Genomic DNA, 25,972 nt, shown 5'->3' on the forward strand with positions numbered 1-25,972 from the left:
TCCTATCCGTTCTCTCTCCCCAACTTCCCCATCTGTCCCCCTTTTCCCTCCCAGGGCTATCAGCCTACCTAGTTCAGGCTTTTAGCACCTCTTGCCTGGATTATTGCCATAGCAATAGCCTCTCTAACTAAAGTCTCTCTCCTCTCCATTTCATCCCCCACACAGCTGTTGAAATAATATTCCTAAAGCACAGGTCTGACCTGGAGCTCCCCAACTTAAAACCTTTCTGGGCCTCTCTAGCTTTTTTTTTTGCTCAGCCTAGCATTTCAAGAACGTGTGCGTGTGTGCGTGTGTGCGTGTGTGTGTGCCGCGCGTGCGTGTGTGTGTGTGTGTGTGTGTGTGTGTGTGTGTGTGTGGTAGGAATGTGTTTCTGATTCCATGAATGTGTTAGGCACCTGTCCTGTATCAGAGTTGCCCGGACCCCGAGAGGGATTAAATGCCTTATTCAGGGACACTCAGCCAGTGAGTGAGAAGTGGGACTTCAATTCACAGCTTCCTGTCTGTGAGTCGGCTCTATCTGTCCAGAATCTCTCACTCCTCTAAACTCTTTCTAGAACCTGTAACTTCATTCAGAGCTCATTCAGGTACCTCCATCTCTTTTGGGAAGCTTGGGTGTTAGAGCTTTCTTCCTCCTCAGATGATTTTCTATTGGCTCATTTGTTTTCCATGTAGCATTGCCTCCAGTGGAATGGAGCAAAGTCTGTGTGGGGAGAGGGTTCTACAGCACCTACAACAATGACTAGTGCATAGGAGGTAAAAAATGTTAAATTAAATCTACGATATTGATTTCTTATCATGTCTTTTTTATGGATCTGGCTCTGAATCCCTCAGGATGCTAAAAGATACAGATTTACTAAGGGTATTTTTTGTTTCCTCACGGCTTTGCTATTTTTCGTTCTTTGATCTGAAATATATCGCCATGAGCATTGCAGTTTTCACCAAAAACATGCTGCTGGCCCCTGGAACCTGGACACGCATCCTGTGAAAGAGAAGTGTGTTTGGCTCTGAGGCACCTGTCCTCAGGCTGCAGCAGTTTTACTCGCTTATTCTTGACTCTTCTTTTTTAAGAAAAGAAGTATTTGGCCAAGTGCTCTCAAAGATTTTCAGTTCTTGGAGAATAAAGGGGAGGGGGAGGAAAGGGAGAGTTGAAAGGTGTCAGAACGGGCCCTGTTTACTTGAACCACAAAAGCAAATTGGCCCCTCCCTCCCTTTCTCCGCGCAAAAAAATAAAAATAAATCCAGCGTCCTGTCACATGCCAGGCACTGTGCTTGGCGCTGCTAGGAAGGTGGGAGTCTCCCACATCCCACTCCTACCCTGACTTCTATCACCAGTCACCTTCCTGGGTGGGGGTGCGGGGCAGTTGTCTGAGCCCGCTGGTATGAAACAGGGGCTCGAGGAGGATTTAGAACTGGAGGCCTTGGGGACCTGCCAGTCCAGCCCCCTAGTTTAAAAGCTGAAGAAACGGGCGCCTGGAGGCCAGAAATGACCAGATCAAGGTTACACAAATGCTAAGGAACAGTTTCTTAAGAGAACCAACTTTCCGCCAGTGTCTGACTGCAAATTGACCCTCTTTCTCCTAGCCGGCTCTGCCCCCAGCATATGGAACACCTGCCAAGGACAATACTCCTGCCCCAGCTGGCGCCCCGAGACCCAAGGGTCCCCCACTCCTAGCCCTTCTCCAACCACCTGCTGGGGAGCACGGAGATGGCCCTCCCCCTGGGCTGGGGTGCTCAGGGCAAGGCCAGGTGAGGGGGCGGGGACTGAACCCGGGGTAGGGGGGACCCTCCCCCAGATTCCGGGCAGGGACTTGACCTTTGGGCGGGGTTCGGCAAGCTGCTGCGCCTCGGGACTAAGTAATAACCCGACAGGGTTGTAGCCCAGTCTGGAATTGGACGCTGTCTCCCCCGATTCTGGGGAAGGGCAGACAAGCCCCTCCGGATCTGCCAGGGGCTCGGGGTTCTGGGGCCTCGGGATTTCCCAGGATCCCGGCAGGGACTTGCAGGGTCTCCATCCTCGAGAGGGGGCGCTGGATCCCGCTTCTTGGGAGTTGCTTTCCCGGGAAGTTTCAAGTTTGAAAGGGCAGTTGGAGGGGCCAGGGCTTCCGGAGGAGCCGCAGCTGCGGGGGGCCCGAGCCGCTGAGGGCATCATGGGGGACCCTCGGCAGGTGAGTGCGGCTGGGGAGCTCCTGGGGAGGGGCGGGCACATCTGAGGGTGGGGGGAGTGGAGGCACCGTGGGGGAAAGGGTGTCCAGGCACACGAGAAGGGGGGTGGGCGCCGCTGGGCTCTGCAAAGGGGAGGCAGGAAGCTGGGGCACTGCGGAAGGGGGAGCTACCCAGCCGAAGCAGGGGTGCGCTTGGAGTGATTCAAAAGTAGGAGAGAGGCAGGGAGCGACTGGACAGGTCCCGGCCGTGGGGTGGGGCGGGAATGGGGCTGGGTTTCCCCTCCCCTCCAGCTCCAGGTATTTCGGGCTTCCGCTATCCCCCCCCCCTTCCGATCCTGGCCTCCTCACGCACCCCAACCTACCCTCCAAACTTCCAGCTCTTAACTGTGGAATTATTAACCCAGGCAAGGGACACGGACAAGAAAGGGGTCCTTGCATACGTTTCGGAAGGTCTGTGGACTTGGGTCCATGACACAAAGAAGGACAAGATCCTCCGCCTTAATTTCTCACTGTCTCCTTCTCTTCAGGGAGGCAGCTAGGAGAGACCCTGGCCCTGGAGGGAATGAGAGGCGCCCTCCCAGCCCTCCTCCCCTCCCCTCCTCCAGGTTGGCCTAGGCTAGGCTCCTTGCTCACTGGCCAACCACCCTGGTCATTTCCAGCAGCCTTTCCGGGGTCAGTAGGAGTAACGCGCCCCCCTTCCACAGCCCCTGCCTCCCCTTTGCAGCTCTAGATTGGGAGTCTGGAGACCCAGGGCTCCTAGAATTGCAGCCCGGAGCTGGAAGGGGGATGTCCAGTATGTTCAGTGAAGCTAGCACCTTTATGTGAGGGCTCGCTGAGCCCTTTTCAGGGCTGCTTTTCCACCCGACACCAGCTCTCACCTTCCCAGAAACCCTCTCAGCAGACCGGGCTGAACCAGGCTGAGGCCTCCCATGGGTTGGTGAGTTGTGGGGCCGGGGCAGTACTCTACCCAGGCATTTGAAGACTGCCAAGGCCATGCGTGCAGCCCAAGCTACCTCGCGTCTCCCGACTTACCCTTGGTCTCTGTCTTGCCCTTGGACTTTGATGGCTTTATACACCTCTGCCTTACTTGAATCCAATTTATTCTTGCGTTGGGATATCGCCGGTGATGTCATTTTGGTCTTTGAGAATGAAGGACAGCAACCAGAGCTGGAAAGGGCCTTTAAGATCCCTGGCTGATCTTAGAGTGGGACCTTAGAGGTTGGGTCCCCCTCCTGCATTTTACAGAGGAAGAATCTAAGCCTTGTCCACATGTCAATAGGTATTAAGGAGCAGATTCTGGAAATGCAGCTAAAGTTCTTTAACTTTAATCCAATTCTCTTTCTACTCACCTCATTGCACAACTCACTCACTATTGCACCACCCTGCCTGTTCCAGGATTGCTTCTGCCTCGAAGTGGCTTTCCCTCTCTGGGCCTCAGCCTCCCCAATCTTAAAATAGAGGAATTTACTCTAGACTGTTGATGGATCTATATAGAAGGTCTCTATCTCCAGGTCCAACAGACTGGGATAGGATCCAGGTTTAGGAAAACATACAGAGTATGGCGGGAAGTGAGTGCATGAGGAGCCTCAGGCTGTATTAAAAAGGGCCCTGAGTCAGGGGTGGGCCCTAGTTCCTGCTAGCAGGGGAGATGAACTTGTCTAGGTTGTCCTTACTCTGGGCCCAGCTCAGCCTCTTCATCTCCCTCCCTTTGAGCGGCTGGTGTGTTCCAAGGGTAGCTTGTACACATTTTCCGATTTCCTGGCTGGGAACCTCCCTACCAGGAGAGTGACTCAGGACCCTAGTGGTCAGGCCCCCTGCTCCATGGGATCTTTGTTTGCTCAGGAGCTTGGCCCAAGGCCCGGAGCGGGTGGAGGGTGAAGGATTTCCTGAGCCGTTTGGGCCCCCACCCCTGTCTTCGGCCCCAGCCGGACAGGGAGGGGCAGACAAGAGGGCAGCTAGAGACCAGTTGGGGCTTTTCTTTTCCCCTCAAGGCCAAGATTATGGAGACTGGTGTGACCCCCAAGGTAACAGAGGTTTGGGGGAGTCCCCCAGTGGGATTTTTTGGGGGTGGTGGCTGAACAGGGTGAGTCAGTTTCTGCTATGGGAAAGCTTTTTAGCTTAGAAATTTGGCAATCCCTAAAGATAGTTTTGCCTTTTTCCCTCTGAACAAGTGAATGAGACTAATCTCTTCCTCACATGTAGGAATATGGAGATCTAGTGCTTAGATTCTTAACCAGAGAATTCTGTTCTTTTCAGTATCTAAGACCTCTCGGAGGACTCCTCTATGGAAGTGGTATCATTTGCTACTGATAGGATAGTGGAAAGACTCCTTAGATAGGAAGTGTGGACACCTGGGTTCTGGTCTTGGCTTTGTCATTAACACAGCGTGTCACTTAGGGTCTCAATTTCCCCATTTGAAAAATGACTTTTTGGATTTTTGTGAGATAACGAATGGGAAATTGCTTTGGAAAGTTTGGAATCTTGTAGCTTTGAGGTAAGCAAGAAAGGGGTGTGCTGGGGTATATGTGTGAAGGTTTTGAGTTAATGTTTTTGATTCCTTCGAAAAGAATAAGGAAAAAGTAGATTGATTTAGTGCTAGCTATTAGGAAGGACTTAGTGGATAGGAAAGATAGAAATCCTTTCTTGGGGAACCTTGGGAGCTGGGGATTCCCCACCACTTTTCTTAAGTAACTTGGATAAAATCCACCTGGAATGGGGAGGGGTGAAGGAGACCTGGACTACATGACTTCAAATGAGATTATGAGACTTAGAGGGCAGATAGAAATCTGAAAGGATGATATTGGAATTTCATTCTATTGGGGCCAGATTTCTGCTGATGGTCTGAATGCCACGGCCCCACAGGGGCTTATGAGTCCAGGGCCCTAGTCCGTATTTATTTCTGCCCCTTATGCCGAAGAGTGCCTGTTGAGGACGTAGGGGCTTCATAGTTCTCTTCTTGCCCAGTCACTAATTTAGGGTGAGAGAGCAGAGAGACAGACATTAGCCTGTAAATAATATTGGCCCTGACTGATAATTACTCTTATAGAGCTAAGATTTACAAAGTACTTTCTTCACAATCGCTTTCTCCATTATATGGATGAGGTCAGTGAGGTTGAAAGGATAAGTGATGGAAAAGGGGCAGCTGGGTAGCAAAGTGGATAGAATGCCAGGCCTGGACACTGGAAGACCTAGTTCAAATCTGGCCCGAGACACCTACTAGTTGGGTGGCCTTAGGCAAGTCACTTAATCCTGCTGTTTCCTCATCTATAAAATGAGCTGAAGAACAAAATGGCAAACTCTGTTATCTTTGCCAAGAAAACCCCAAATGGGGTCACAAAGAATCAGACATGACTAAAACCACAGAACAATAACAACACAGCTGAGGGTCAAAGGCAGGGCTCAGCCTTCGGTCTTCTAACTCTAGGTTCACCTGCTTGTAGCTGACTTCAGCTGGGCTTTTTGGCCTTGTGGGACAGTATAAGGCCAAGCTTTAACTTGTATGGCTTTGTGGGAAAATTAGCCTAGAGCAGGGAAGCCTTCCGAAGTTCACTTTGGTCATTGTTCAGTGCTATGTTCCTCTGTCAAAAGATCCCTGGCAAATGATGGGCAAGTGGATGAACTCACCTCTTCCAGGTGTCTCTCTGATTGGAGATTTCATTTTGGGTAGAGGTTAGAAATAGAAAGCTTGACATCAGCTTACTGAAGACCTCCCAGAACCTCTTTGCCCTAAAGAAGTTCAGTTTCATTCAGTCTTCCCTCAGCCCACTCTAGCCCAAAGGTTCTTCCCTCTTTTTGAGTCATTGACCCTTTGGGCAATCTGGGGAGGGCTTCTGGTCTTCTCATCTGGCTGAATTGTGCTTCCTCCTACTTTCTCTTCTGCAGGGGAGTTCCACAGTTCAGCTGGGGTTAGGTGAGAATCCTCTGGACCCCAGTTCCCAGCATCGGTTGGAAGGAGAGAAGGAGGTGATCCGAAAGGCCATTCAAAAAGAGCTGAAGATCAAAGAAGGTGCAGAGAACCTACGCAGGGTCACTACTGCCCGTCGAAACCTGGGCCACGTGGACCAGCTGCTCCGCTCCTCCAACCGAAGACTAGAACAGCTCCACTGGGATTTGCAAGAGCTCAATGCTCGAATTTTGCTCCCTGATGAGACCCACAGCCCTGCTGGTGAGCCCTGATTGGGGTCAGGAAAGACAGGAGCTGGTTTCCTGACTTTTTAGGGAAATTAGGAATGCAAGGGAAAGTAAAGGCTGAGTCTGACATCACTCCAACCCATGAGAGCTGGCTCTAATAGAGACACTGGGGAACTATGTGGAGGAGGTCCTGGAATATGGTCTGGAGAGTCTGTTAAATCCTCTAAGCATTCTTGATTTCCTCTTAGTAATCTGTTATGGAGGGCAACTTGGCTTCGTAGAAAGAGTTTTGGATTTAGAGTCAAAGAATCTATGTTCAAATTTTAGCTCTGTCAATGATTACTTCTGTGTCCCTTGGGAAAGTCACTTTCCTCTTCTGGGGTTCAGTTTCCCCCTCTGAAAAATGAGGATATTGAAATAGATGATCTCTAATAATGGTTCCTTCCAATTCCAAATCTCTGACCTATTATTCTTTTTTACCTCTACAAACTCTGGTGTTCATCAGAACTAAAATTGAAAGCATCTTGGGTTCCCACCTTTGGGGAGCACCTGGTGTGAAGGGTGCCCTTTGCCCTTAAGGCACTCAGACTTTTGGTGGACAGATATCCTTGACCCTCAGGTCCCTCTACTGATCCCGAGGTCACCTTTATTATTTATGGATCCTTTTGGCAGTTTGGGGAAGCCTAATGACTTTGTTTTCAAAATAATGTTTTTAAATGCAAAAAAAAAATTACATAGAATTACAAAGAAAAAAGTTATATTAAAATATAGTTATCAAAATAGAAAACAAACAAGTTCAGACCCCAGATGAAGGACCCTCCTGTTCTAATGAGTTACCTAATCAATGACTGAGTTGCATAGAGACATTGAGGTATATAGCCTTTTGGTTTTGCTATTACATGATTTCGTAGATGTGGCTGTGTTTATTCTCTGCTGCTATCAGCTGTTATAGAATGTGTTGGAGAGCTGGGATGTATCTTGAGGATCAAGGAATTTTTGAGCTTGAGAAGAAGCTGAGCTTAGGAGATCTACCCCCAATCCTCCACCCTAATCCTGGCCTCCTCCTGCTATCTTCTCCCCGTCCTGAGCTCCTGAAAAAAAAAGACTCAGGAAAGAAAGAAGGACAGGGTTTTGTTTTCTCCTGTAAATTCCATAGCCTCTGAGCCTCACCTAAGGGAGGAAAAGCCAGTGGCCAAACATCTGGAAGCTTTGAGAAAGCAGCTGCAGATAGAATTGAAGGTGAAACAGGGAGCAGAGAACATGACTAACACCTATGCCAATGGCAGCCCAAAGGTAAGACTCTCATGACCTTTTTTATTTCATTTTTATGTTTTTAAACAGACAAGCAAGGTTAAGTGACTTGCTCAGGGTCACACAGCTAGTAAATGTCTAAGGCTGGATATGAACTCAGGTCTTCCTGACTCCAGGCATAGCACTCTATCCAGTGGGCCACCTAGCTGCCCTTCCCATGACCTATTTTAGAACTGGGCACCAAGACACCTGGATCCTGGGCCTGGACCTGGGGCAGTTCTCCTCCCAACAGAATGGGGAGTGGGTTGGTAAACTATGCATTTAATGTTTTAATTAATTAATTATTTTTATATTTTATTAAAACAACATGTTATATTATTATAAATATTATATATAATGTAAATATATTATAAATAATATGAAAAGTATTATTTTTAAATAATTGCATTATTAATTTAATTAATAAATAAAATAATACAATAAACGTATTGTATGCCTACGCTAAATACTAGAACACTCTGAGTAAAGACAACAGCAAAAAATATTTATTAAGCATCTGTTGTGTGCAGTGTACTGTGTGAGAGACATGAGATCCTGCCCTCATGGCCCTTGAATTCTAGAAGAGAGATAAGATGCCACAGGGACCCTTAATACAAATTGAGAGCAGTTGATCCCAAAGGAAGGGCTAGGAGAGGATCAGGATCATGGAGGAGGGGCACATTTGAGTTTGGTCCCTTAAAAATGGGCAGAAATTCAACAGGGGACTTGGGGGAGGGGAGTATGTTCCAGGCATGGGAAACAGGTTGAGCGGAAATACCATGGTGGGCGATATCAGGAAGTATTTAGGTGCTAGAGAATAGTCAGGTTTAGCTGGAGTCTAACGGAGCCCCAGGAGGGGACTGAGCATTCTGAAGAAGAGGAGCCTAAGACCGAGGACATTCGAGTCAGGATCTGCCCTCAGAGTGCCTGGGCCACCGCTGTTGGGTGCTGGGCTCCCCGTGCTAGGAGACACACAGCCCCTGTCCCTGAGGAGCCAGAGAGCAAGGGGAAGAGATGAGCTGCACCCTGCCTCCTCCCTCTGCCCCTCCTGCCCGAAGCCTTTCCTGACCTTTCATTCTAGGCTGGGGTTGGCGCGTGTCCTCTGGAGTGCTTGACGGTTCGTAGTTGTGGGCACGCCATTTCCCCTAGTAGACCATCAGCTCCTCGAAGGCAGGGACTGTTCCAGGGCTTCTCCCCAGTGTTTGGCACAGTGCCTGGCATATGAGAGAGAGTACCTGTAGGTGTTTATTAGCGGATGGAGGAGCTTAAGAGACAGTCAAGGAAAGAAAGAACATTCATGTCAGAGGGCTTTTCCCTGGGGCGTACCTTTGCGCCAGCTCTCTTCCACGTCCGGAATAGCTCCCCTTTTTCTAATTCTCCTTGTTGCCCGCCTTTTAGAGACAGAGCTCGGATGCCGCCTCCCCCAGAGGCCCTCCCCGTCCTGGTGGCTAGTGAGCCGGGATTTTCTGAACTTTCTCTTTTGCAGGGGGTTTTGGGCCGCGTCTGGAAGGAGGGACAGACTGGCTTGGTAGAGAGGGCTGTGTCTAGGTAGCATGGTGGGACCTCTCATAACCGCTGAATCCACAGGAACGCAGGCTGCTGTCCGCCGCTCAGCAGATGCTTCGAGACAGCAAGGTGAAAATCGAACTTCTCCGAATGCAGATTGGGAAGCTGGGAGCCTCTGGAGAGACCCTGGAGCCAGGTGAGGTACTCTGAGCCTGAAGTGGGGAGGCAGGGAAAGGCTGGTCCCGGCCTGTCTGCCAGGAGGCTCGCTCCCCTTCTCACACTGCCCCCACCCCAATACACACTGCCCCAGGGCCGGAACAGCGCAGGGAGCTGCGGGCCGGGGACCTTCGTCATCGCTTTCGCATCGAGACAGCTGTGGCAGAGGGTGCCAAGAATGTGGTGAAACTGCTGGGGGGCCGAAGGCTGCAGGACCGCAAGGCCTTGGCTGAGGTAAGACTGGAGACCCCGGCCTGAGCTGGAGGTGGGGCACGGGCTGTCAGGCTCTCTGGGACGCCGTCCATCACTCTGAGAGGAAGCACTATGGTAAGTGGGAAGAGAAGTCGGGTTAGTGCCAGGGAACCTGGCTTCAAGTCCTGGCTCTGCTCTTTGCTCCCCGGGTGACGGCGGAGCAGTTTCTTTGGCTCACTGGGCCTCAGCCTCTTCATCTATGAAATGGCTTGATAACTTGTAAGCTCTCTTTTTGATCTAAATCCTGTGAGTAACTCCGCAGCCTTGGGACTGACTCATCTGACGAAGAGGGTCTTTCCCGGCCCTTCCCCCTTCCTTCTTCCTCTTCTCTTTTCTACCCCTTCTGCCCTATTCCTCCTTTTCCAGGCTCTGGATGGGCCATTTGGAACACTGGATCTTACAGGGAGAGGCTGGGAGAGCCTACAGGGAGACCTACCTTGTCTCCATCTCTCTCTGCCCTAAAGGCTCAGACTCGTCTTCGAGAGTCCTTGCAGAAGCTGGACCTCTTACGTCTGGCTCTGGAACGGCTAATGACAGAACTTCCTCCAGCCCACCCCCTCCGAATCCTCGTGGCTCGGGAACTACGGGAAGGCATGCCAAGGAGTCCCCAGCCCACTGGGTCTCTCATCAAACCCATAGCCCTCACAGGTGAGGAACAAGGCCCCCAACCTCTGTTAGCTTTCACTCAGGGCATGGAGGAGGGGCTAGAGGCCGTGACCTGGATGCCCATTCCAGACTCTCATGTTGCGTCGTTGGCCTCGACCGAGCCTTAGTGGTATAAGACTTAGGGCTGGGGGGGGGGGGGGTTGAGTATAGGATTCCTAGTTCTCATGTTCTGCAGTTTTAAATTCTCCTTCTCTTCTCGCCTACCCTCTCATTCCCTACTAATTTTTTTTATCCCTTACCTTTTGTTTTAGAATCTATACCAAGTATCCATTCCAAGATGGAAGAGCAATAATGGCTAGGCAGTCAGGATTAAGTGACTTGTCCAGGGTCATACAGCTAAGAAGTATCCAAGGCCAAATTTGAACCCAATTCCTCCCAACTTCAGTCTTGGCACTCTATCCGCTGCACTACCTTGCTGCCCCCTAGATTAAGAGTCAGGAAGTCTGGGCTCTAGTCCTGGCTGGCCACTGCCACACTATTTCACTGTGGAGTGAAAGTGGGGGAGAGATAGAGGGCAGGAAATAATATCAGTGAGGACAATTGATTTCTTTAGTGCTCTCTTTCCTTGGATTTTAAATGATAATACCAAATTGGACCCTGCCTCCTTTCCCTGGTATTGTGAAGATCCAGAGTATTAATGAAGGTGCAAAGTTTAAATTATTCTACAAGCATGAGAGCATTATTTATTCTAATGGTAACATTATTATAATGATAATAGAAATAACTCACCCTTTGCTTCCTTGTTTTTTTGAGTTATCCAGGCAGAGGCCATATGACCACATCCTATTAGAGAAGAATCTTGCGGTAACCTTGAGTCGAACTAGATAATTTCTAATCTCCAACATCCCATAATTCTATAGTTCTAATGGTTTCTCTCTCTTCCTTCTTTCTTTCTTTCCTTCCTCGTTTCTTTCTCTTTCTTACTTTCTTCTGTCTGTGTGTGTGTGTGTGTCTCTCTCTCCCTCCTTTAGAAGTGATACAAGTCTACAAGTCTTGGTTCCAAGGCAGAAGAACAGTATGAACTAGACAACTGAGATTAATTGACTTCCCCAGAGTCACTTAGGAAGTGTCTGAGGACAGATTTGAACCTAGGTCCTCCCAACTCCAGGTCTGGTGCTCCATTCACTGAGCCACCTAGCTTCCCCGGAGTCTATGTTTATCAATGCCCTTCTTCTTGACTTCCTTCAGCTCCCTTATGTCTACCATCGCTTTCCCTTTCTGCCATATTTAGCCTCCCTATGACCTTTTTTATACCCCCTCCCTTATGTTTGAATTGAGAGGTCCTGAGGAAGTCATATCTCAGGGTTTCTAGAGTAAAAGAAATGATATGAAATAGTCTGCTTTGAGAACATCAGGACATGGAAAGGCAGTGACTGAGAGTCTAGCCTCAGGATTGATGCAGTACCCCTGAACTGTAGGAGAAGAGAGAGAGAAGCAGCCTTAGGGTCTCTTCCCCAGGCATGGGCATATCTATGTGTTCCATTAAGTCTTGGATGACTGTTGAGCTAAGTGAATGTCTCCACACCAAGGACTTGAGCTTCATGCAGTCCCTCTCTCTTTCTTGACTATCTCCTAGAAGTAGAAATTTCTAATTCTGGTCAATCAATCAATCAATCATTTAGTGGTATTTAGAGAGATAAGCCGTTTAGTAAGCACTTGGGTCCCATAAGATGACTTCTTTTTTTCCCTTAAATTAAAAAAAAACTTTTACCTTCTGTCTTAGAACCAATGTTGGTTCTAAGGCAGAAGAGCAGTAAGGCCAAGCAGACAAGGTTAGGTAACTTGTCCAGGGTCACATAGCTAAGAAGTCTCTTAGACCAGCACCTCCCATCTCTAGGCCTGGTTCTCAATCCACTGAAGATGACTTATTTTAAAAATAAAATTGTATTGATATCTTTCATTTTTACATCGTCCAGTATTTCCCAGTTTCTTTTTCCCCACTCCTCCCAGGGAGTCATCCCTTGTTATAAAGAAGAAGAAAGACCAGCAAAATTAACTAACAGATGCACATTGTTTCACACTCGTGGTCTTGCCTCCTCCCCTATAAAGAAGCATGAGGTCATTAGTCATTGTAATTTCTACACATTCCTTTTGTTTTGTTATCATTCTTTCCTCTTGCACATAGTCACTGTGTATGTTGTTTAGCTGGTTCTGTTTACTTCATTCTGCATCGGTTCATGTAAACCTTCCCCACTTCTCTGGGTTCTTCACATTCATTCTTTCTTGAAGTTTGGCAGTACTCCCTTGTAGCCATTCCCCAGATATTGGCTGGCTGCTTGCTGCCACAAAAGCTGCTAGTATAAATACTTGGACATCCACAGGGCCTTTCTTTTTGTCAAATTAATAATCAGGATTTACTGAAGGCTTTGATGGTTCGAAGAAGAAGTAATCCCTGCCCTAGAAAAGCCAACATCCTGGTTGGAGAATACAACACAACAGATAAAGACAGGCTTCCTCCAGATCATAGTTTTCCAGCCTGGAATGCCCTTCTTTCTCTTCCTGATAGCATAGCTAGAGGGATGGACTTGCATTACACAACTAATAAATAAAGATTGCAGCTGGGATTCAAATCTAGGTCTCTCCCATGCCACACTGGACACCAATTGGTTCTCAATTTCCTCATCCCTAAAATAGTTAAAAGAACATTTGTCCTCACAGCATAGAACTATTGAGAAGAAAATGCTTTGCACGCTTTAATTTGTTGTTGTTGAGTCATTTCATGTGCTTCTGACTCTTTTATGACCCCATTTGGAGTTTTCTTGACAAAGATACTGGATATCATTATTCCGTTGTCAGCTCATTTTACAGATGAGGAAATTGAGGCAAACAGATTTAAGTGACTTGCCTGGGTCTCAGGTAGTGTCTGAGGCCAGATTTAAACTCAGGAAGATGACTCTTCCTAACTTTAATCCTGACAATCTACCCACTGCACCATCTAGATGTCCCTGTACATTTAAAAATATTATGTAAATAGGAGTTGGAGATGGGGGAGGGTTTATGTGAATTCTACCATCTTCCAAGTGCCATATCAAGTGCCAACTCTTCCTTGAAGTTTTGAGTTCCAGTGGTCAGAGATATCTTCTCTTTATGAATATGCCCAGTATTTACGATTTGTACCACTTATTTGGTACTTTGCAGATCCTGCATGGTGACATTATTTTTTCTCTTCATCTGAATGTAAGCTTTTTGAGGTCTGGGCCATATCTACTCTTCCTGTGCCCTTTAAAGGCTTGAATTCATAGCCAACAAAACTAGATAGAAGCTCTTTGAGGGCAGAGACTATCTTCACTTTTTAAAAAAATCTCCAGTGCTTAGTACAATGTTTGGCAGTAGAGTTTAATAAAAATCCTTTTTTCATTTATTTATTTCTATTAATGATTTAGGATGAGACAGCCCTACATCTTGAATTTTTCAAGTGTCATGATCTTAAGAAAAGCACACTTTTGATAAGACTTGGCAAAAGAAATTGCTTTTTATCATGTGCTTCAATTAAAAAAAATTAAAAATGTTATTTTCCCAATTTCATGTAATAACAGTTTTCCAGATATATTTTCTGAAGTTATAAGATCCAAAGTGCTCCCCCCTTCCTTTCCCTCCCCCTACTCAGAGATGGTAAGCAATTTAATCTGGGTTAAACGTGTATTATCATGCAAAACTTATTTCTATATTGTTCATTGTTGGGTTTTTTAATTTAAAATTTTTCTTTTCATATTATTCATTCTTGTAAGCAAATAATCCCATAAAACCCTAAAACATATACCCAAATAAAAAAGTGATAAATCATATGCTTTGATCTTTATTCTAACTACAATTGTTCTTTGTGGAGGTGGGTAGCATTTTTTTTTTCATAAGTCCCTCAGAATTGTGCTGGATCATTATATTGCTGAGCGTAGCTGAGTCTATCTCACTTGATCATTCTATAGTATTGTAGTTACTGTGCACAATGTTCTCCTGGTTCTGTTTATTTCACTCTCATCAGTTCAGATAGGTCTTTCCAGCTCTTTCTGAAATCATTCTATTCATAACTTCTTTTAGCACAATAATATTCCATCCCCATCATATACCACAATTTGTTCAGCCATTCCCCAATTGGGGGACATCCCTTTTTCAAATTCTTTGCCACAACAAAAAGAGCAGCTGTAAATATTTTTACACAAACAGATCCTTTCCCATTATTGTTCATTGTTGTAAGATAATCATATAAAACCAAAACCTTAAAATAAAATCACAAATAAACCAATGTGAAAAATCATATGCTTTGATCTGCATCTGGCTCCAGCAGTTCTTTCTCTGGAGGTGGATGTCATTTTTTGTCATAAGTCTCTCAGAATTGTCCTGGATCATTGTATAGCTGAGAGTAGCTGAGTCTTTCACAGTTGATCATTCCACAATATTGCTGTTACTGTGTTCCATGCTCTCCTGATTCTGCTTATTTCACTCTGCATCAGTTCATATAGGTCTTTTCAGCTCTTTCTGAATTTATCTTGTTCATCATTTCTTACAGTTGTTTTAATTTTTTATTCAGAAAATAGTTATCATGAGGATGGAGGTGATTGATCAATCACTCATGATTGCTGCCTTTAAATATTTTTGAAAGGTGGTTATGTAGAAGAGAGATTGAACTCATTCTGTTTGGTCTTACAGGGTAGAACAAGGGGCAATGAATAAAAGTTAAAGGAAGGGGAGTAGTTAGGAGACTTAGTGGATTGAGAGCCGGACCTAGAGATTCTGGGTTCAAATATGGCCTTAGACACTTTCCAGCTGTGTGACCCTGGGCAAGTCACTTGACCCCCATTGCCTACCCTCACCACTCTTCTGCCTTGGAGCCAATATACAGTATTAATTCTAAGATGGAAGGTCAGGGTTTAAAAAAAAAGTTGTTAAAGGAAGACAGAAAAATCTCTTAATAATCTCAGAACTATTTGACAATAGTGAGCTTCTTTGGGAGATACTGGTTTCTTCATTATTGGAGGTCTTCTCTCAGAGGCTGAATGAGTACTTGTCTGGGATATTGTAGAAGGGATTCCTGCTTTGTATTGGGGTTGGATTAGAGGCTGGGTCTGAAGTTCTCTGATGCTTTTGAATAGTTCAGATCCCATGGGCTCTAGGGATCTCAGAATAGAGCTCTAGGATCAATGTTCTCTTTCCCTGATTCTGAGGATTTTGGCCTTATTCCAGCCTGGAGGGAGGGAGCAATTGGTATAGCAACTTAGCAATGGTTGGTCTCTATGTGGTGGTTATAACCTCCCACAATTCCTCTGACTCCCATGACTGAAGATATGGATCCCTCCTCTCTTTCCTTCCCTTCCTTCTACCCTTTCTTTCTGAAAGCCGGGGGCCAGTGTTCTCTAGGTTTTCTAAGTTCTGAGTCTGTTGAACCCAAGGATGATGGAAAAGAAGATTAATCCTGAACCTACAGCCTGGCACTGTACCCCACAGGGACCCTGGAGGTTCGGCTCACAGGATGCCAGGAATTGTTAGAAGTGGTTCCTGGCCGATCTCGTGTGGCTGCCTTGATGGGAAGCCCAGGAGAAAGTCGGCCATGGGGCTGGGGCAAACAGCAGCGTGTGGAAGAACTGACCAGTGAGTTTGGGAAGGGACCCAGTGGGGTAGGTAACCATTTCTCCCGACTTCCTTCGGTGGAGCTTTCTACCCTTGCCCCCAACCTGGGTCTTAGTATTGTCCTTGGGAAGAAGTCTCCAACTTCCCTGTGGCCTTCCTTCTTTCCCGTTCCCCACTTACTCTCCCCCATCTCCTCCACTGAGGGTAGGGTTCCCCTGCCCACTGCATTCTTGGCATCTCTGCCTGTATGTTCTGACCCCACCCCCTCCCCCAGTTCTCATTGTGTCCTTCTTACAGAGGAGGTTCTGGCGGTGCTGAAGGTGGATAACCACATGGTGGGCCAGACAGGCTGGGGGCCTGTGAGTGCCCAGGCCTGGGACCAGACTTTCCTGATCCCCCTAGAGCGGGTAAGGCCCTGGTCATCACCCAGTGGAGTGCAACTAACACTTCTGAATCAAAATTGTGTCTCTCCTCCCTCTCCCAGATTAGTGGGGGTTCTTTTCCCCTGGCTGGGCCCCCATCTACACCTCCATCTCCCCAAAGCATAGCTTGCCTCACACTGGCACCACAGGGTGGGAGAGGGACCCCAGGAATCAAGAACTGCCTCCTCACCCTCAACTACCATTGCAGTCACGTGAATTGGAGATCGGGGTACAGTGGAGGGACTGGCGGGAGCTGTGTGGTGTAGCCTTCTTGAGGCTGGAGGATTTCCTGGATAATGCTCGGCACACGCTGTCCTTGGGTTTGGAGCCTCAGGGGCAGCTCTTTGTGGAGGTAATACCCTTTCTCCTTCCCTCTGCTGGGTCCCAGCCTTTCCCTCTCACTGTTTTCGGGTAGGCAATAAATATTCCTCATCACCCATTCTAATAGATGTTAAAGGGCAGGAGAATAGGGTTGGAGGAACTGCCCTTAAATGGGAAGGGCTCACAGGGCCCACCTTCTCCTCCAAAGCCTCCCTCAGTGGAGGACTGACCCTTATGCCTTATGCCTGGCTTTGGACCAGAGCTAGGGTTTTGGTCTGACCTTGATGGTCAGCTTGCTGTGGAACTTGGGCTATGAAATATGGAAGTGGAGGTCAGGGGCCAGAGATGGGGAGTGAAGAGGGCCTGGGACTCCTGGGGTAAAGGACAGAATGCTCAATTCAGAGTCAGACTGTAATACCCTCATCCTTCCACGCTGCCCCCAGGTGATGTTCTGTGACCCTGTTATTGAAAGGAGGCCCCGGCTTCAGAGGCAGAAGCGCATTTTTTCCAAACATCGAGGTGAGGAGTCTGGTGGAGGTAGGGAGGAGCTGGCAGAGAGTAGGCTGCCCCAGCTGATCTGGCTCTATTTCTTCCAGGTCAGGATTTCCTCCGGGCTTCCCAGATGAATATCAGCATGGCTGCCTGGGGTCGATTGGTCATGAGCCTGCTGCCTCCTTGCAGCTCAAGTACTCTTAGTCCTCCAGGTCGGCCTTCCTCGACTTCCCCACATGACTCTCCTGGCTCCTTATCCCCCAGGTAAGGTTTAGTAGAGATGAGAAGGAAAAGGCTTTCTTCACTCATCAAGGTCAAGATCATGGGGAAATAGATTTACAGCTGGATGGGGGTCATAGAGATGCTACTTAAGCCCTTTTTATAGGTGAGGAAACTCCTGAGGCCTAGAGTGGTTATGTGAGTTGCCCAAGGCCACTTAGTTGGTAAATGGCAGACCTCAGGCCTTAATGTCCAGTGCTCTTTATACTACTACCCCAAGCTAGAGATCCATGGTGTGGAGGACAGAAAATAGATCTGAAGTCAAGATTTAGATTCCAATCCTGGCTCTGTGTAACCTTGAGCATTTAATATTTCTGGGTCTCATTTTCCTTACCTGTACAAAGAGATATCTGGACTAGAGATGATTCTTCAAGCTCTAAAATGCTGAGGCCTTATCTCCTTGCTTCTTAATAGCTCCTTCCCTCTGACAAAACCCCTGGTTGAGGAGACTACACCACGGAAGGCCCTGGTTGGGGAACAGCTACCACCAAAGCCCCCACGTCTCCACCTGCCTCTGGATTCAGCTTTTGTGGAGTCACCGGTAAGGGGGCAATGGGTGGTGGGTATGGGGCAGGGTATGTTTGGGAAGAAGGGTCTCTAGGAGGGGAAACCAGTCTTGTCTTGAGAGTTCTCCCTTCCCACCCTTATTTCCTCATAGTGTACTAAACGCCCTCACATGGACTACAGGAACAGTCTGAGACAGGGGCCATGTGCCACACCCATCAGGTATGTACCCACTGCACAGGATCAGAGTCTGAATCTGCTCAGAATGGGAACGACTCAATTACCCAGGGAGCCCTGTGGTAGGATTGTGTGGGAGTGGGAAGGGTGGCAGAAGGGAAAGGGGCTAGAAGCAGTGACCTGGATGTCTCCAGCCAATGCTCAGCTGTTGCTTTGTGGCCCTTGGCCTGGCCTTAATTGTTGAAATACTAGATTTAGGTGGTAGGAGGAGCCAGGGCTGGGAAGACTGAATATGTGGTCCATAGTAGGTGTGAGTTTTCCCATTATTCTGCAGGCTGCTTTCCCTTTCCTCCAGCACCTATTCTTCTTCCTTCTTGCAGGAAACCTCCTAAGTTCCAAGACTTCTGTTGTATTGCAGTGCTGGGTCGTGGTCATTTTGGGAAGGTATTATAGGACCTCAAAGAGTAAGGTCTCAGGTCATAGGGTATTTCCCCTCCTGGGTATGGGGAAGTGGGTGGGGATGGCAGGTGGGAAGATCTGGACCAATCTCCCCCTGGGGAGAGGATAGGGATTGGCAACTCTGAATCCTCATTGGGATCCACTGGACTGTTCTCATTGGATGTAATGAGAGGCTCCTTCTCAGTCCTGGCCTTCCCTTGGGTTTCAGGTTCTCCTTGCCCAGTATAAAAAGACTGGAACATTTTATGCAATCAAGGCACTGAAGAAGCAAGAAGTCTTGAGCCGGGATGAGCTGGAGAGGTGAATGTATGGTAGCACCTACTATCCCCTCAGAGGTGGCTGTAGTAATCAGGGCTGTCTTCAAGGCAAGCCAGTGGGGAGAGATGTGGCAGTTGGCCCTTTTGGAATTTGCTTCTTACCCCAGGTTCTGATGCCCATCTCCCATATCTCCATTTGCAGCTTGTATTGTGAGAAGCGAATCTTGGAGATGGTGGGTCACTCTGGCCACCCCTTCCTGCTCTCTCTGCTGGTGTGCTTCCAGACCCCCAGCCATTTTTGTTTCGTGACCGAGTTTGTACCTGGGGGTGACCTGATGATGCGAATCCATGCTGACGTCTTTCCTGAGCCTCAGGCTCGGTGGGCATTCCTCCCCATCCCTCCTATCACATCCTTGCTCCCTAGCTTCCTTTTTTCTGCCTGTTGGCATACCCTTCCCTCTGCTTTCAGCCCCTGGTAGGCTTCACAGGGTCAGTTGCTGACCCATTTTTTTTTTCATGCAATTCAACCCATATTTATATTCAAGGCATTATGTTGGGTCCTGGAATTCAAAGATGCAAACAAACACAGGAACCAATGAGACAGCTGGTGATGAAGTGGATAGGCACTGGGCCTAGAGTCAGGAGGACCAGAGTTCAGACCTGGCCTCAGATACTTAGCACCTATGTGAGTTGTGCAAATCATTAATTTCCTCATCTATAAGATGTGATAATTGTACTTACATCACAGGTATTTTTGTAAGGTTCAAATGAAATACCCTACAGTAGAAAAGCACTTATATAAATGCTGATAATGCTCCTAAGTGCAATGAGGTAGATCATTGTAGAGGCTAAAAAGAGCTAGAGTGCCCCGGGCAAATCTGCATTGGATGGGATCACTTCCAGCTGCTGAGACCTAAGAAGTTTTGGGGGCTAGTGTTAGGTACATCTTCCCTAAAGGTACAGTGGGGCCTTGAGGGTGAGGTCTCTTCTCCATTTGTCACTCATGTGTCAGGGTACCTTCCTACCTGCCCTGTCTCTGGCTCTTTGATCCCTGTGTGCCCTAGGCTGTGAGCTGTCATCTTTAGTCTTGCTGTGATCTCTTTTCAGGTTTTACCTGGCCTGTGTAGTCCTAGGCCTGCAGTTTCTGCATGAGAAGAAGATTGTTTACAGGTAAATGATGCTTGGGAGGGGGTATGAGGGACCCTCCTATGTGGGAGATGCCCAGGTTGGGGGCTTTGGAGAGAAGCCCCTTGCCTTCCTAGCTTCAACTGAGAAGAGCTGATCAGTTAAAGACTTTAGGACCCAATTCCTTAGCCTATTCTAGCTATTCTGTCTGCCTTACTTTCCCTTCTCCTGTTGGTCATCAGGGACTTGAAACTGGATAATCTCCTCCTGGATGCCAATGGTTTTCTCAAGATTGCTGACTTTGGGCTATGTAAGGAAGGTGAGCTTTGTCTAGAGGCAAAGGACAGCCTGGCAAACTGAGGGCTTGAAGCCCAGGGTTCCTTACCATAGCCTTCTTGGCACCTTGCTTTCAGGGTCAGGGTAAGAGGTAGTCATGTAGTTTCCAAATGTGACCCATTCCAAGTGATCATGATTGCTTTCAGTCTTCTTTTTAGATGGGGTCAGACTCAGTTTGGTTCTACCTGGGAGGAGCTCCTTCTCTATTGTCCTTTATCTATTAGGGCTATGTGGATTCCTCAAAGGGTTTTTAGGCAAGAACTCTATGTACAAAGTACATGGAGCAGACAGACACTGGTAGTGGCAGTGTCAGATACCTCTTTCACTCCTGGCTTACGTATTGGGAATTATGAAATTAGGTGCTGTACAGATGTTGAGATCCACCTCTTGGGGTCACCTAATCTGATGATGCTGGCCTTGCAGGAATGGGTTTTGGAGACCGGACCAGCACATTCTGTGGGACTCCAGAGTTCCTGGCCCCTGAGGTGCTGACAGATGAATCATACACACGAGCAGTGGACTGGTGGGGGCTGGGAGTACTGCTTTACGAGATGCTGGTGGGTGAGGTGAGTCCATTCCCCACTACAAGCTTCCTCAACAACCTCTTTTGGGAAATGAAGCCAGGTAGGAGGGACTGGAGAGTTGTTAGCTCCTCTCCACTTGAAATGCCTCTCTTCACAGTGCCCATTCCCTGGGGACACAGAGGAGGAGGTATTCGACTGCATTGTCAATGAAGAAGCTCCCTATCCCCATTTCTTGTCTGTGGAAGGCCTTGCACTCATTCAGAAGGTGGGTACCCTGGCTTAGATAGGATATTGTGGGTACCCTTGGTGCAGGGCTCCCTGGTCCTCTTTTCCATTCTCATCCCTCCAGACATTTTGTGAGAAAGAAGAGGCCTGGGGCTGCTTGATGTGAGCATTTTCCTATGCCTTCTTAGTTACTCCAGAAGTGTCCTGAGAAGCGTTTGGGGGCAGGCCGACGGGATGCAGAGGAAATCAAAGTCCATCCTTTTTTCAGGGTAAATAAGATGGTAGTGCCTCCAGGAGGGGTACATGTGTGTGCATGTTATGAATTGGGGCCTTTGTGAATGAACACTCCTAGGTTGGCCCTAAAACCAGGTCAGGCAGTGGGGTGGGGGGAACAGACGAGCTGAAGTTGGGAGAGTAGTCCTTAGGAGCAAATGGATATGAAGGTGTTGGTAACTATGATGCCTTTGGCTTCTCTCCTGTCCTTCCCTCCCTCCACCTTACCTCAGTCCACAGACTGGGAGGCTCTGCTTTCTTGCCGGATCCAGCCTCCCTATGTACCAATGCTCCGTGGGCCTGCTGACCTGCGTCACTTTGACCAAGAGTTTACAGCGCTGCCTCCAGCCCTGACGCCTCCCGATCGCCACTGTCCACTCACTGCCCGACAGCAGGCTGCTTTCCTGGGCTTTGACTTTGTCTCGGACCAGTTCTTGGAGGCTTGAGCCATCAGGAAAAGGCACAGCCTTGCATAGTAAACCAATCCTTTCCTTCTTTTTACCCAGTTGGGTTTCTGCAGAAAGCCTGGGGGCAGGAGGAAGCCTGGTAGGCCTCCTCTATGTGATATATGTGCCCTCAGCAGGCCCTTCTCCCCTCAGTGGGCAGATTCCACCATCCATTCACCTTGAAGCTTTAAGAATCATTTCCCACAACTTTTGCACTATTTCTTCCCCTTGAAGCCACTGGCTGTCATCCATCCCAGGGAAGGGAATGCTCTCCCTTATTTATGAACCCTATTCGGGTCCCAGTAATTCCTCTCAGATCCCTGGAAGACAAGCAGGAAAGACTGAGGAAGCCTTCTCTAGCTCTGTCAAAGGACCTTCCAGATTTAGGTCTAGGCTGGGGAGGAATGGGAAGAGGATGTGGGAGTTAGGGAGTGAGCTGGTGACAGCAGCTGGAGCCAAGGCTGGTCAGCAGCCAGGGTTTATTGAACATTTCTGTACAAAGCACACACCTCTGAAGGGTCACAGTGGGAAGCAGGGTGCACTGGTGTGTTACTTTTTTTAAAAAAAAATCTACCTGCTTTTTGGGCTATTAAATTTGTAAATTGCAGAGCTGTAGGGGAAATGGTCTGGCATGGGAAGCTGGGGGTGCTGTCTTGAGGGGAAGGAAGGAAAAATGTAAAAGTTCTGAGACTTCTTTAGGAATTAAAGTTCAAAGGCCTTTACAGTAAACAGGGGCTGCTTTATAAATAGCCTGGGTAGGTGTGTGGGTGCACACTTGAGCCTCAGTCACTTTTGCTTCCCTCCTTGGGCCTTGAGCCAGCCAAGGCCTCCCCTATAAACATCTCTGTGGCCCTTAAAAGTTCTGTTGTCCAACTCCCCAGTCCTGACCCAGCTTAAGTCTCTGGGATGAAGTTTCTGTCTCCTGGGGAGGGGGCAAGCAGTGTCCTATAGTCTAGTGGTTCCCCAGGGGGTCCAGCAACCTGCTGTGGGGATGCAGGATAGGAAAGAATCCATTTAGGCACAAATGGGTCCCAGGTAGCAAAGAGGTACTTTCTTCTCCCCCAGTAGTACTTCATGGGGATAGATAAGTGACAAGATGGAGTGAAATCTAGGTGGAGCCTTGCCAGCTGGCCTAAATGGCAGTCATCAGAGAGAGCGTGCTCCCAGTGCCTGCTCTTCCTAGAGGCCCTAAACAGCCTCACCCTTTTCCTCCTGGGCATAGAGTACCTCCCAAGGTACAGCCCCATAGCCACAGAAGAACCGAGCCAGGTTTCTTGCAAAGCCCTGGTCAAAGGGGCTGTCAGGACGGTGGCGCAGGTAGGCGATTCTGTGTGGGGAGATAAACTCCCAGGTGGTTGTGTCACTGGCTACCAGGTAGAGATGAGAGGCCAGAAGCAGAGTCACCACAGTTGAGAAGATGCTCAGCAGCAAGAAGGTGAGAAAAAGGAGGCCATTGTGTGGCAACCAGCTCTGCCAGGACTCACGGAAATGGAGACCGGACCTGCAGGAGGAAAGAGCAGCATTGGGGAAGAACCCTCAGTGGAGCCAAAGGGATCCTTCAGAGAGGAAACATGCTCCCAGATGTCTTCATTTGAATCATCCCTAGAGAACTGAGCACATACTACCCTATGGTTGCAGGGGCTTCCCCAGACCCTATCCTTCCTGAAGTTTCTCTATCTCCCCCACATCAGACTCTGGGCAAGAAGGTAGGGCCAATTTCTAGACTTGGGAGAAGAGTACGTACCAGGCTAGGTGCAAGCCCCACAGGAGCACCACCAGCTGAACGGCCAAGTAGGCCAAGAAGAGGGGGTGGTTGCGCTCACCCACACAATTTTCAATCCAAGGGCAGTGGTGGTCAAAGCGGCGGACGCAGCGTTTGCAGGAGCGACAGTGCTTGGAACGAAGGGGTTGCTGTGGGGTTGGGAAGGGGATGAGGACAGCCTTTTAGTACAGGGGCAGGGATGACTTCATATTGAAGCTAGGGACATAAGGCTGCTAAGGGGAAGGGAGAGGGGATATCCTTGCAAAAAAAACAAAGAGGGAAGTGAGGTGGCTTGGTGGATAAAGCACTAGGCCTGGAGTTGGGAGGACCTGGGTTCAAATATGGCCTCTTGACATGTCCTAGCTATGTGATCCTGGACAAGTCACTTAACCCCCATTGCTTAGCCCTTGCCCTTCTATCTTAAGAATTTTTACTAAGGCAGAAAGTAAAGATTTAAACACACATAAAACTAGTCTGATTACAGAGACCAGAAGTAGGTGTAAGAGTGAGAATACTTCCTGGAGGTGATACTTGAGCAGAATTTGGAAAGCTTCCAGGGGAAGAAGAATCACATCCCAGGCAAGGCAAGGTAGGGAGAGGGAGAAGGGGACCTGAATGACATCTCAGCTGCTCCCTTGGACTCCATCAAACTCCTGGCTCTGGGGGAGGTCAAAGAACCCATTCAGGCAAGAAGGTGCTTTTGGCCTCTGGTGTCCCTTCTGGTCTCAATCCCCTTGTGTCTCCTTCACCAACCTGCAGCAAACAGTAGCCACATCGCCGGAGTCGGAATGTCTTCTCGGGGATCATAGCTGTCTGCTCCTCCTTGGGTTCTTTCTGAGCAGGACGAGGGAGAGGAAGGGAAGTTGGTGCCTGATGCTATGGCTTTTATCCCCAGGTTTGGGAGGCAAAATGTAGTGGGGTAACCAGTCTAGCACTCTGGAAATCTGGGTTCAAGTTTCACTTTTGCTCCCTCCCTGTGCCACTTGGGATGGGATTAAAACTCAGACTCTTGGAGGGCTTCTCCTTGGGGCCCGTGGGAGTTACCTGGGGCGGTGGCGACGGAGCCTCCGGGTCAGGCCCAACATAGCCCGGGTCCATGAGGGATACGGCCAGGTAGAGAAGCAGAGAACAGAGCACCAGAAGGATGAAGAGCAGGGGCTGTAGCAATTCCCCTCTGGCTTCCTGCTGCTTCAATTCTGGAGTCGGGGGCGAGACAAACAGAAAGACCCACAAAGGCGGAGATAGGCACGAGGGAAACGACCGAGGGGAAACCGAGTAGAGCGGGCCTCAGTAGGCAGCCGGAGCGATGGAGGGGGACTGGCAGACCGGCAGCTCCTGAGCAGTAGCCGAGGGGCGCGGGTTGGGGGAAGCACGTCCAGGACCCTGAGATAGAGGACAGTGACAGAGACTGGACTACAGCAAGCGGGTGAGAGAACTCAGAGGCCAGGGAGCAGCGATCAACCTCCGCAGGCAGCGAGGACCGGCGCGTGCCGGACGGTGGCTGCGACCAGAAGAGGGTCTGGGGTCGGGGGAGGGGATGCCCGGGTTGGCTTTCCGGGTGTGGGAATCGGAAGGTGGGCAGTTCCCACGGGGTCTGGAGTCGATCGGGCGGGGCCCCAGGCTCACCGGTCTCGTGCAGGAAGAGTACTAGCGTGATCCCCCAGGTCAGCACCGTGTGCCCGGTCCGCACCAGGACCCCGGGGCTGAGAAGTGCCCGCGGTCCCATCGCCTAGGCCCCGGGCCCCGCCCCCCAACCCGTCTCACCCGCAAACCCGGAAGAGGCGGTCGAATGCGCCTCGGAGTTTGGGGATTAGAGAAGCCAGGATGAGAGGGCGGGGACCATCCTGAGCGCCCGGGGCGAGGATTGGCCAAGGGCCTGGGAGGCGGGACACCCGGGGCTGACAGGTGCAAAGCAAGCAGAGGGCGGACCAGGGTCGGGTACTCTTGGGTTCTTCGAAAACTACCCGTCCCTGCGCGTGGCCCCACCCTCCGGCCTCGCCTCTCGTTGGCCCCACCCCCGGAACTTAATCGTCCTAAAGAAAGATGGCCCCAAGCCTGTCTTTCGTGGAGAGAAGGGGTGGGTAATGTTACACAGGGGGTCCTTATCACGGCCTTCGGAGGCTACAGTCGCCCCTCCAATTACCTGATTTTTGTATATGTTATGTATATCCACACACATATGTAGTCACTCAGAACGTAAGCTCCTTAAGGGCAGGCCTATTTAATTTGTCTTCGTACCCCCCAACCACTAGCGTTTAGGAATAATAGAGCCTAAATGTTAAGTTTGTAGATTGATGGAATCTGCCTATTTGATAGGTGGACCAGGAACGCGGGCTGTCCAAAGACATTTCTTTTTGAGTGGTCTATTCTCCCAATTCATACAGCAGCCTTGATTCTTTCTCATTTACCCATTCCCTCACAGGGTCACAAGTCACTTCCTCCCTGGTTCCCTATCTGTTGGATTAAGGGAGTTGGTCTAGAAAATCTCTTGATGTTCTTAATCTTCTGACTAGTTGAGCACCCAATTTGCCACCTTTTGGACAATGCCAACATATTAGGGATATGTGTATTATGGGTTTCGTTCC

General features: G+C 48.9%; 2 protein-coding genes across 4 annotated transcripts; one reads left to right on the top strand and one right to left on the bottom strand.

The window, feature by feature from the left end:
- The first annotated feature begins 1,842 nt into the window (after positions 1–1,842).
- On the top strand, positions 1,843–22,354 carry PKN3 (protein kinase N3). 3 transcript variants are annotated; one of them, XM_007475097.3, is made up of 22 exons: positions 1,843–2,165; positions 6,045–6,327; positions 7,450–7,586; positions 9,171–9,285; positions 9,400–9,539; positions 10,022–10,205; positions 15,663–15,806; positions 16,083–16,192; positions 16,416–16,559; positions 16,972–17,047; positions 17,125–17,284; positions 17,714–17,840; positions 17,958–18,025; positions 18,361–18,424; positions 18,648–18,739; positions 18,899–19,075; positions 19,804–19,866; positions 20,064–20,140; positions 20,581–20,723; positions 20,839–20,946; positions 21,095–21,175; positions 21,413–22,354. In XM_007475097.3, exons 1-22 carry the CDS (start codon positions 2,148–2,150, stop codon positions 21,623–21,625), a joined length of 2,724 nt encoding a protein of 907 aa, XP_007475159.1. In that variant the 5' UTR covers positions 1,843–2,147; the 3' UTR covers positions 21,626–22,354. The 3 variants fall into 3 exon arrangements, with proteins under 3 accessions (XP_007475159.1, XP_007475160.1, XP_007475158.1); XM_007475096.3 differs by lacking the exon at positions 1,843–2,165 and adding an exon at positions 3,847–4,186; XM_007475098.3 differs by lacking the exons at positions 1,843–2,165; positions 21,413–22,354 and adding an exon at positions 3,843–4,186 and having other exon boundaries at positions 21,031–21,140.
- On the bottom strand, positions 22,076–25,381 carry ZDHHC12 (zinc finger DHHC-type palmitoyltransferase 12). The gene is made up of 5 exons (XM_003339632.4): positions 25,014–25,381; positions 24,432–24,583; positions 24,141–24,221; positions 23,370–23,536; positions 22,076–23,126 (listed from the first exon to the last, which is right to left on the bottom strand). The coding sequence occupies exons 1-5, from the start codon at positions 25,111–25,113 to the stop codon at positions 22,814–22,816; spliced, it is 813 nt and encodes a 270-aa protein (XP_003339680.1). The 5' UTR covers positions 25,114–25,381; the 3' UTR covers positions 22,076–22,813.
- Between the last annotated feature and the right edge of the window lie 591 nt (positions 25,382–25,972).

This window comes from Monodelphis domestica, chromosome 1 (assembly GCF_027887165.1).
Source record: "Monodelphis domestica isolate mMonDom1 chromosome 1, mMonDom1.pri, whole genome shotgun sequence".
NCBI lineage: Eukaryota > Metazoa > Chordata > Mammalia > Didelphimorphia > Didelphidae > Monodelphis > Monodelphis domestica.